General features: G+C 36.3%; 1 protein-coding gene across 1 annotated transcript in view; it reads right to left on the bottom strand.

The window, feature by feature from the left end:
- The window catches only part of RNF180 (ring finger protein 180), a gene marked incomplete at both ends in the record, with an annotated part of 184,951 nt that overhangs the window by 37,716 nt on the left and 134,782 nt on the right, over positions 1–12,453 (bottom strand). The window contains one exon of the mRNA XM_080695630.1: positions 8,341–8,566. Within this exon, the coding sequence (XP_080551756.1) occupies positions 8,341–8,566 (226 nt within the window). The remainder of the gene's footprint in view (positions 1–8,340; positions 8,567–12,453) is intronic.

The raw sequence follows: 12,453 nt of genomic DNA, 5'->3' as shown, positions 1-12,453 counted from the left end.
TCTTACAATTTCAATGAATATATTTTAGGTGATCTCAAATTCTTTTGAAGTAGAGTATAAATAATTACGTAGAATACTCCTATTATTGTATCAACCTCTAAATAATAGTACACAACCAAATATAGTCTGTATTCCCAATATAACTTATTTTAGAAGTACTATTTTGAAAATAAAAGAAAACATAAAGTTGTTTTTTTAATAAATAAACCAAGAGACTTTAGTCATTACTATTTCAAGACCTATACATTTTTATCACCTCTGCCAGTGCTAAAGAAGATCCTAAAAGGCAAGGACAAAATTTATATAAACAAGGATACTGTGTCTAAATAGTACTTAGCTGTTTTTATTTTATTTTTTTATTTTTATTTTTATTTTTCGTGGTACTGGGAATGGAACCCAGGGACATTCTACCTCTGAGCTACAGCACTAGCCCTATTTTTTATTCTTTATTTTAAAACAAGGTCTCAGTGAATAGCGAAGGAGCTTCACTAAGTAGCTGAGGCTCTCTAGAAACTGAGATCCTCCTGTTTCAGGAGGATCTCATCCCAAATGCTGGGATTATACGTGTGCACCATCATGCCTGGCTTTACTTAGCTGCTTTTAATATAAACAGAGACTTCTGGGAAGATGGCTACTGAAGGAAGCAGCCTATATGAGTCCTGCTGATACTTGGTCTCCATTGCCATTAAAACAGCGTTCTGACAAAAGAAAGAAAGCAGCATAAATAAAAAAGAGCATGACAAGTAAAAGGCAGCATAAAAAAAAAAGCTAGAAGGCTGATCAGAGAGCAGAAAAGGACCCTACCTGCCTCCAATGGCTCTGGCTGTGGGCACCAGAGTGGCACCATCCTGCCACACTGCACCAGACTGTCAGAGACTCACAGGAAAAAACAAAACAAAACAAACAATGGCTTGAAACAATGTAAGCAGCTGCAGCTCATTAGAATTGTAAGCCTTCAGTTCCTACTGCACAAACACCAGCTACAACTTCCAGCAGTGGCAGCTGAGCTTACCATGCCATCCAGAGATCCAGAGCAGCGCTCAACAACAACATAAGTTAACCTGCTGTTCCCTTGGGAGAATGCTCAGCACAGCCATCAGGAATTGCGCAGCTGCAATAAACTCTGTTTAACCTGGTTTAGACTTTGCAGTTCAACTGGGCAAAGGTGGGGATAGAGCGCTCTTGGACATAGCAGAGGCTCGGAGAGACTCAGGCTCCACATTGGTGGAAAGTGTGGAGTGTGGAGGTGGAGGGATTCCTATGCTTAACACTAGATCCAAATATATATATATATACACACACATATATATGTATATATATGTATATATGTATATATGTATATATGTATATATGTATATATGTATATATATGTATATGTATATATATGTATGTATATATGTATGGTAGGATCTCTGAGATCACCACAGACCACCCGATCGAGGTAAACAGGGAGAAGTCAGACAAACCCAGCAGTAGCTGTGGAGAACAGAGACTCTTAGGTATACAACAGGTTTGGTCTCAGAGGCACCCACTGCCTACACAGGCAGGGAGAGATGCTCTGTATTGGTGAAAAGCAGGGAGGGAGATCTACACTTAATACTAGATCCAGCCTCATTGATATCAGCCATATGCACAGATTAAGAAAGTCTCAGAGAACCAGGCTTGCAGCAGGAAAGGTGCTGATGGCACTTCACATCTGCACAGAGAGAGACTGCAGAGGCCAAGTCTACTGAGTATCCATATATTTGTAGGGTTGCATTATTTTGTTGTTGTTGTTGTTTTTTTTCTTTTGTGTGTATATGTGTGCTTGTTTATTTGCTCTCTTCCCCACCCCTTTCTCAAGCCTCTTCCCTTGTACATACCTACTCTCTTCTCTTTTTTCTTTTCTCTTCTTTGTCTTGTATTAAATATATATCATATCATTGTATTAAATGTTCTACATTGGTTACTAAATCCTAATACAAAGTCACTATCTCTAATCTCTACTATATACTACATTACCAAACTTATACTCTCATTCTATTAGATTGTATCTGTGGCTTTACCCTATTCTTGCATTTACGAATTGACTTTCCTCCTCACTCAACCTTCACCATTGAATAAAACAAAACTTGCTCTTGTATATACCAACTGACACCTAGAGGACTGAGAGAAATCTATCAAAAGCAACAGATACAAACTCCTGAAATCATGAGAAGGAGGAATAATAAAGAAGCAATAAGCTCCCACAGCCCTACAATGACAGAATCTAACAACACAGAATTACAGCAATTGTCAGAAGGACAAATCAGAAATTTATTTATTTATTTATTTTTGTGTGTGATACCATGGGTGGAACGCAGGACCTTTTTCTACCTTCGGGCTATACGCCCAGGCCTATTTTATACTTTATTTGGAAACAGGGTCTCACTAAGTTGCTGAGAGCCTCACTAAGTAGCTGAGACTGGCTTCAAACCTGTGTGATCCTCCTGTCTCAGCCTCCCAAGCACTAGGATTAAAAGCATGCACCGCCATGCCTGGATAAAAATTAGAAATTTAATAGTAGAAATGATACAGGATTTCCAGAAAGAACTTAGAGAGAGTATAAAAGAAATAAAGGATGTAATCATTGAATTTAAGGCATCAATATAAACTATAAACAATAGATTAGACCACATGGAGAATACAATCTTGTTCTTAGGAGATGATCATTCCAAAAACAAGCAGATAGTATATAATTTAGAAAGAAAAACAATTTGACTGGATAAATTGAACATTGAAGAAATAAGGGTCCATCTTAAAAAAAGCTAACCTTAGAAAAATAGGCATAAAAAAGAGAAAAACCAAAGGGATCAACAATCTTTTCAAAGAAATAATATCAGAAAATGACACAAACTTAGTAAAAGAGGTCAATATATAGGTACAGGAAACTATAGAACTCCCTTTAGACAAGATCGGAGAAAAGGTTCACCACATCACATAATAGTCAAACTGAGCAATGTAGAAGCCAAGGAGAGAATCTTAAAGGCAACAAAAACATTTATGCCCCAAACGTAGATGCGGCTATTTTCATAAAACAAACTTTTTGTGATATTAAGTTACATATAGGTCCCAAAACAATAATACTGGGAGACTTCTACATCTCTCACACTGCTAGATTGATCTTCTAGACAAAAGGTCAGTAAAAATGCCTTAGATGTAAAGAACACCATCAATCAAATGGACCTATTAGACACATATAGGATATTCCACCCAACTACAGCAGAGTTCACATTTTTCTCAGCTGCTCATGGAACCTTCTCCAAAATAGATCACATCCTGGGCCACAATGCAAGCACTAGCAAATTCAGAAAATGTGACATACTTCCCTGTGTCATTTCAGACCACAGTGAAATGAAACTAGAAATCAACTACAAGAAGACTCAGGGAAACCCCATAAACATGTGGAGACTGAACACCACACTGTTGAATGAAGAATGGGGCATAAAAGAAATAAGGGGTGAAATCAAATTCATAGAAACAAACAAAAATAGAGATAGAAAATATCAAAACCTCTGGGACACTTTGAAGGGAGTATTAAGAGGAAAATTCAGAGCACTGATCGCTCACATAAGAAGAAGAGGAAATCACCAAATAATTAAGCTAGTGACACACCTCAAAGCCCTTGAAAAACAGAACAGTCCAACTCCAAAGCCAGTAGGAGATAGGACATTATTAATATCAGAGCAGAAATCAATGAAGTGAAGAATAAAAATATACAGAAAAATCAACAAAACCAAAAGCTGGTTTCTCAAAAAAAAAAAAATTGATGAGAGAGAGAGAGAGAGAGAGAGAGAGAGAGAGAGAGAGAGAATCCAAATTATAAAGATAAGAGATAAAAAGGAGATATCAACATTGTAGATTTCAACAGTGTAGAAATGCAGAGGATTATCAGAAACTACTTTGAAAATTATACTCCAAGAAAGTGGAAAATCTGGAAGAAACTTACAACTTTATAGATAGATAAATACAACCTTCCTAAACTGAGTCAAGAAAATATAGGAGATTTAACCAATCAGTAGCAATCAAAGAAATTGAAGCAGAAATAAAGAGCTTACCATATCAAAGAAAAGCCCAGGACCATATGATTTCCCAAATAAATTTTATAAAACCTTTATAGAATAGCTAATCTCAATAATTCTCAATCTATTTCATGTAATAGAAAGAAACAGGACTCTCCCAAATATATTCTATGAACCAAACCCAAATAAAGATATCTCAAGGAAAGAAAACTACAGAATTAAATCATTGATGAACTTAGATGTAAAACTGCTAAACAAACTACTAGCAGCACACATTCAAAGCCACATCAAGAAAATCATACACCATGACCAAGTCAGGTTCATCCCAGGATGCAAGGCTGGTAACAACATATAAAAATCAATCCATGTAACTCATCACATAAAAAGAACAAAGACAAAAATCATATGATCATTTCAATAGATACTAAAAAAGCATTTGACAAAATCCAACATCCATTTATGCTAAAAGCACTGCAGAGAATAGAAGGGACATACCTCAACATCATAAAAGCAATCTACAATAGGCCCAGAGCCAACATCATATTAAATGGGGAAAACCTGCAAGAATTACCCCTAAAAACAGGAATAAAACAAGGTTGTCCATTATCACCACTTCTTTGCAATATAGTACTTAAGACTCTAGCCAGAAGAATAAGGCAAAAAAAAAAAAAAAAAAAGGAAATCAAAGGAATACAAACAGGAAAAAAAAAAAAAAACTAAAACTTTCCCTATTTGCAGATGACATAATATTATCTTAGAGAATCCAACAAATTCAACCAAAAGGCTTAGAGAACTGATAATCAAATTCAGCAAAGTGTCTGGATACAAAATCGATTTTAAAAAATCAGAAGCTTTTACAGCCGGGCCTGGTGGCACACACTTTGTAATCCCAGCATTTGTGAGGATGAGACAGTGGGATCTGGATTCCGGGCCAGCCTTAGGTACTTAGTGAGGCCCTTTGAAACTCAGTGAGACTTTGTTTCAAAATAAAATTAAAAAAATAGAATGGAGGTAAAATGCCTCTAGATTCCATCCCCAGTACTGGAAAAAAAAAAAAAAAAAAAAAAAAAGCAGAAGCTTTTCTGTATGCCACCCATAAATCCACTGAAAAAGAAATCCACTGAAAAAGAAATACAGAAAACACGTTCACTCCGGATATCCCCCCAAAAATAAAATACTTAGGAATAAACTTAACCAAAGAGATAAATGACCTCTACAAAGAAAATTATAAAACATTGAAAAAAGAAATCGAAGAAGACCTTAGAAGATGGAAAGACCTTCCATGATCTTGGGTAGGTAGAATAAATATTATCAAAATGGTCATTCCTTTAAAAGTGATCTACAGATTCAATGCAATACCCATTAAATTACCAAGATCATTCCTCACATACATAGAAAAATCAGTCCTTAATTCATTTGGAACAACAGAAAACGTAGAATGGCCAAAGTGGTTCTCAGCAACAAAAACCATGCAGGAGGAATCATACTCCCTGACTTTAAAGTATACTACAAAGCCATAGTAGTAAAAACAACATGTTACTGTCACAGAAACAGACACATAGAGCAGAATAGAAGACTCAGAAACAAATCCACACACTTACAATCAATTGATTTTTTACAAAGAGGCCAAAAACATACACTGGAAAAAAGACAGCCTGTTCAACAAATGGTATAATACAGAAGATGGAAATAAACCCCACGTTTTCACCCTGAACAAGAGTCAATTCAAGATGGATCAAAGACTTGGAAATTAGACCAGAAACTTTGAGGCTCCTTGAAGAGGGCATAGGTCCAACATTGCAAGACAAAGGCACAGGTAAAAACTTTCTCAACAAGACCCCAAGGGCACAAGAAACTAACAGGAAGATCAATAAGTAGGATTACATTTAACTGAAGACCTTCTGTGAAGCAAAGGGAACTATCCAGAACCTCAACAGAGAGCCGATATAATCGAAGAAAATTTTGCCAACTATTCCTTCGACAGAGGAGTAATATCTAGAATATACAGAGAACTCAAGAAACTCAGCACTAAAAAAAATAACTCAATCAAAAATGGGCAAGTGAATTAAATAGACACTTCACAAATTAAGAAATTCAATTGGCTAATGAACGTAAGAAAAATTCTCAACATTATTAGCAATCAGAGAGATGAAAATCAAAACTATCCTGGTATTTCACCTAACTCTTAACTAGAATGGCAATCATTCAAAACACAAACAACAACAAATGCTGGTGGAAACTCTAACACATTGTTGGGGAGATTGCAAATTAGTGCAATCACTTTGGAAAACAGTATGGATGATCCTTTGAAGAATGGGAACCAACCTACCATATGATCCAGCAATATCACTTCTTGGTATCTACTGAAAAGAATGGAAACAAAACTACCAAGCTATATTCATATCTATGTTCACAGCTGCATAATTCACAATTGCCAAGCTATGGAATTAGCCAAGATGACCATCAACAGATGATGAATTGCAAAATTATGGGATATGTACACAATGGAATTTTATATATTTTTCAGCCATAAAGAAGAACAGAATTATGTTATTTACAGAAAACTAAACAGAACTTGAGAACATTTTGCTAAGTGAGATTAGTCAGTCACAAAAAATAAATCAGTTGTTCTCCCTAATATGCAGAAGCTAAGGAGAAAAAGAGTCATAGGAGAAACTGTAGACAACAAAGGAGAAACCATAGTTGAACAAATAATGCAACCCAACTGAGGGGAATGTAGAGGGGAGAGAGAAGTTCCATAATATACATGATTTACATTTCAAACTTATCAAAGCCAATCACTAAGCCAAACATGAGAGAAAGGAATGGGTAGGGAATGGGATGGTAATTGGGTAAGAGCTAATTGAATGATGTGTGCATGTATGCCTCTACCATCTTGTACTCCATTAAGACGTATGATTACAATGTACCAATAAAAAGAAAAAAATAAATTTAGAGACAGGTTCTTGCTAAGTTGCTAAGGCTAGCTTCTAACCTGCTATCCTCCTGTCACGTCCAAACCAAGTACTGGGATTACAGGTGTTCACCATCATCCTGGGCAAATGCTTTCTTTAAAGCTGCTTTGAGATAACACTGAGAGAGAGTTGTAACTGGTGTTCCTCTTTTATTCACTCTGAAGCATCCTGCTCATGAAAAAAAAAAAAAAAAAAAGAGCACTTTCCTCCTACCTCACTGCTCTAGCCACAGGCCAGTGAAGGGGAACATCCAGTAAGTTTCCTGTTTTTTTTTTGTGGTCTTCCCCAGGAAGGTAGTAACTGATGATGGCCTGGTGTCCTGCTCATCTTTTTCACTTGGCAGAATAGTCACTGTGCTTGGCATATCATTTTGTTTCTGAATCTGCCTAAGCCCATCACAGTGATTCTGTGCAGCAGTCCATATGCACTAGGCAGATCAGATCAGAGAGGTGTACCTTTAATTTCTCTTCATTGTTTGATTACTGAGCCTCTAAGGCAGGCATGCAAGCCTTCATGTAGCTGGCTGGGTTAGGGGACCCAAAAATCTTACTTTAATAATCTGATTCTCCCTTGCAGATGGATCATTGCATTTCTTTCAGGAAGGAAAGAATGTGCCATTTATTCTCTTCAGTTTCACTATTAATAAAGTACATACTTTGATCCCCATTAGGCTCCTCTATGGCTGAGGTGAGAATGTGGAGATAAAAAAAATTCCCCCTAACATTTAACACCCAGTAGTGTATCATTCTACCATAGTTCTCTATGTTCCATATTCACTAGTTTTTATCTCCCCATTATGTTTGACATACCAAACCTTTGTTCCAATATAACTGTTTTCTTGATTGAGTAGAAAGACCTTAACCACATCAGAATGCTGAGATTTGAAGGTTGGGTGAAAGGCTTAGTACTTGTCCCCCAATATTTACAAATTTATTCTGTGTGATTCCAAAAGCAACAATGACCACAGAATGAATAGTAGCAGAAGGTAGATATGGGGAATAAATAATCATCAAACAGTGTTGCTTCAAATGGAATTTTCTTGGCAATATTCATATTTTAAAGATAGCAACAACTAGTTGGAAAGTTTTTGAAAGGATCTGAGTGTAGAGTCAGGGTACTGCAGATGAGGATCTGTTCTCAGCTATGATTCTAATGTAGTTCTATAATTTGAGTAAGCTTTTGTTTTACAAATAGGAGAGTAATAAATAATGTGGTACACAATTTTCCATAATATTTTCATAGTTTATATGATACCTTTAGAACTATAACAAAGAGGTTGTCAGAAAATTTTTTTTAAAATAATGTTAACGAAACAGGATAGTTACCTGTCTGGAAAAAGACTCTAGAGATAATTGTCCGACACAGTGGGCAGGGAGTGCTTGCAGGATTGTCTTTGGCCAGAGTCCGTAAGCAGGGCTCACAGAAGATGTGGCGGCAGGGGTAGCACATGTAAGGGTTAAAATAAACGTCCAGGCACACCGCACAGATGTAGCTCTCTTTTTCTTCTGCATAATCATTATCATCATCTGTACTCATCTCATTATTCAAAGTCTGAAAAACAGAAAAAAACATTTTTCTTAGTTCAGTTTGAGGCTGGTTCCCTTGAGAAAGAAAGATTGACTTTATATTTTGTTAAGATGAAAATATTTATGAGAATCATATAATATCTGTTTCTGCGACATATTGAAAGTGATAGAAATGCTACCTTTCAAAAGGTTAGAAGGAACTGAAAAGATATATAAAACCTCCCCAGAGCCTACTTATTCTCTAGTGTTTTTGCATAATGTTAAATATACCTAAACACATTAAGTATACACCTGTATCTCTATTTAATCAGCAACAGCTAAGTAAGAGTTAGGTATAACAGCCCCAGGATTTCAGATTCCCCATCTACCCCACTCCTACCAAGATAACAAGCTGATTTCACAAGTCACGGAGTTGTAATATGGGCATTCAGTTACGATGAAAAGAGAGGGCAAGAAGATGCCTTATTTCATCCTTATATGTGCATCAAGTATTTTCTACTCTACACTTTGTACTTTCTTATACCTTAAAGCCAAGAAAGAGCCAACACCAAAGGAATGCCTGGAGGTACTCATGGCAAAGAGACTAGGGTAATTATGGAATTAGCTTTGAAGCTAGGAAATACGATGAGTTACTTCCCTCTCTCATATACAACAGTTAGTTAAGAGGCAGCTCAGAGCTTAGTAGCTCAGGGTCTGGTTTCAGAACTCCTACTACTTAACCTCACAATTTCCACATGCGTACAGTTGTTGTAAGGATTAAATGAGGTAATTTATTGAAAGCATTTAGTGTAACATCTGGCAAATAGTATTTAATAAATGTTAACCAAAAGCATCCTCTTCTGTCTTCTTCATCCCATCTCTTCTTTCCCCCCAAACTCTAGTTTTTGCTAAATTCTAGAGAACAGTGTCTTCAAACTAGACCTGATCTCAATCTAATAGGGCATAATAGGAATTTATAATTGCTCTCTGTGAGCTTGTGTCTGTTTGTCTGTCTATTTCTTTCCTTCTCTGGGAATTGTACACAGGGGCATTCTATCTGCGATACAGTCCCAGCCCTACTTTCTTTTGAAATAGGCTCTCACTAAATGATTGCACACTGGCCTTGCACCTGTGATCCTCCAGTCTCAGCCTCTCAAGTACTGGCTTAGGGTATACTTTTTTACTCATTTGATGAGGAGACCAATGATTAATATTTCAATGGGTCTTGGCTTTAAGAAATTTCTGTAAGTCATATGAAATATAAAAGTTCTGCAAGTGAAGCAAAAGAACATTGAGAATACACAAAACCCTTTGCTATAGTTTTCATGCTGTCTTCTTTAATTCATGTTAAAACCTAAATTCCCAATGCAACAATGTAGAGGTGACACTTTTAGGAAGTCATTAAGTCATGAGGGCAGAACCCTCCAGAATGGGATTAGTAACCTACATCTGGCTGAAGAGAACAACAGTATTTGTCCTTTGGCTCTTTCAGTCTTCTGCCATGGAGGACACTGGATTTGCTGCCTCCGAGAAAGTGATGTTCAAGGCTCCACCTGGGTGCAGAGACTGGGCCCTCACCAGATACTGATTCTGTTGGGACCCTGATCTTGGACTTTCTAACTTTTGCTCTTATAAATTACTCAGTCTGTGGTATTTGTGTTAAAGCAGCAAGCATCTGGGTTCCTCTGTGCTACTGCAACACTACTGAATAGATGACTACTTGATTTATTTGATATGTATAAATATATACACATAAAATTTCTTTAGCCAATTTGTTTTTAACTTGATTGTCTGATTTTTCTCATAGAGATATTTTTACTTAATCTAGTTATTTGTTGTTACTGGATAGATATGCTGTAATTTTTAACCCTTTTTCTGGTTTGTTTTTTCACTCTTTTCCTGGTATCCCTTGATGAAATGAAGCTATGAAGTTCTTAACTTTAAAGCAGTCTATGTAATCAAACTTTTCCTTTATGGTTACTGTTTTTTGTCTTAAGACAGGATCAATAAGATAGCATTATTTTGCATTTTCTAACATTTCACAACCCTATAACTAAAGTTGATTTTTATGTATATGTTTTATGGATAAATTTCATTTTCTTCTATATATAGTTATTAATTGCCCTGGCCTCTTTATTGCAATGATTTCCTTTCCTGTACTGTTTTAAAGTGCCACTGTATCATTAAGAGGCCACATTTGCTTAGGTCTGCCTTGAGAATTTTTATACTTTTACATTAGTTTACTGTCTTTTCTATGCCATAATCATAATATCTCATAGCTTTATAGTAATCCTCAGCCATCTGCTGGAGGGAGTGCTTTATCTTATTACTCTCCAAGAGAGTCTTGACTATTCTTGGCCTTTTCTGTAGCTATATAAAATTTTACCTTGTCATGTTCACAAGGTAATTCAATAAAAAACTGAATTTTTACTGGAATTATATCAAGCCTACAGATATACTTAGGAAGGGATAGTAATCTTTATTGTATAAAGTTTTAAATAACATGAGCCTTGTTCATTTCCCCATTAATTAAAAAATATTAAAAATTATCATGGTAGAAGTCTACTTCTATTTGAGCCAATATTTTTTTCTGCTTTTATTACTTTGCTCCTTTTTTTTTTATCAACTAGCTCATTCCTACTAGACTTGCTCACATGGCAGTAGACTATACATGACATGCATCTTCTAATATATTTCCCAAACATGTAAAAAAAATCCCTCCTCAGCTCATGCAATATTACCTTGCACGGTGAAGCTTCATAAGAGACTTGACCACATTAAACATGTCTTTTGCTCCTTTGCTTCCTATCCACTCTTCAACCCACTCTAATCTGGTTTCTGTTCTTAATTTCCTGCTAAAAACTGCTTCTAAACAAGTCACTAACATCTGCAATGTAGCCAAATCCAGGATACTCTCCTGACCTACCTTCCCTAATCTCTCAGTAGCATTTCCTTCTTAAGTGGACCAGGATCTCTTTCTTCCTACCTACTCAAAGGTTTATTTTTACATTTAGAAAAATAAGACTCCTGTCAATGGCCTACACCACTGCATGATAGAGTTTACTTTTTCATCCCCTGTACTGAGCTCTACTCCATTCACCAGTCATCTTCCATCTCAACAAACACACCAAACACTTTCTTGCCTGAGAATCTTGAATTATGCTTTTCTCCTCCTAAAAAGCTCTTACTCCATGAAGTATATTAAAAAGTAGATAAAAATTCTTATCTTCTATGTGCAGCCCTAAAATTTCATCAAGGTGACAAGATTATTTTTCCATTTTCTCAATTTGGGCTCTGCTGTGTGACTTAATTTGGCCAACGAATTATTAACAAATATGATGCAAGTAGAAACTTTAAAATGCTATTACGTTGGTTTTGACCTTCCCTTACTGTTCTTGGTAATCCCAAGTCTACTACCATGTAAGGCTAGGCTGCCCCGCTGAATAAATGACACATGTTCTAATTACTGCCATGTGATTGCTGATAACAAGCCAGCCATCAAACAACAGATGAATGAAGCCAGTGACTGGCAGCTGATGCGAATGTGTAAGTGAGCCCAGGTAACACCATGAGGAGGTGGGAGAAGTCATCACAGCTGTCTAGCCCAAACTGCCAACCTAGAAAACGATGAGTAAATAAAGACTGTGTGTGTGTGTGTGTGTGTGTGTGTGTGTGTGTGTGTGTGTTTTACTGGGGATTGAAGCCAAGGGTGATGGACATTTGAGCTACAAACCTAGTCCATTTTAGCTTTATTTTGGAAACAGGGTCTCATTAAGTTATCATGCACTGGCCTCGAACTTGTGATTCTCCTGTCTCAGCCTACCAAGTACTAGGTTTATAGATATGCACTAGTTTTTTTCAATGCAACTAAATTTTAGAATAATTTGTTACTTCATCTTTGAAATTTTGGCATATATACCACATTTCTCGAGA

The sequence above is a fragment of the Muscardinus avellanarius genome (assembly GCF_963383645.1).
Source record: "Muscardinus avellanarius genome assembly, chromosome: 1".
NCBI lineage: Eukaryota > Metazoa > Chordata > Mammalia > Rodentia > Gliridae > Muscardinus > Muscardinus avellanarius.
Note: the sequence above shows the minus strand (reverse complement) of the source record. Positions and strands in the feature narration are given on the sequence as shown.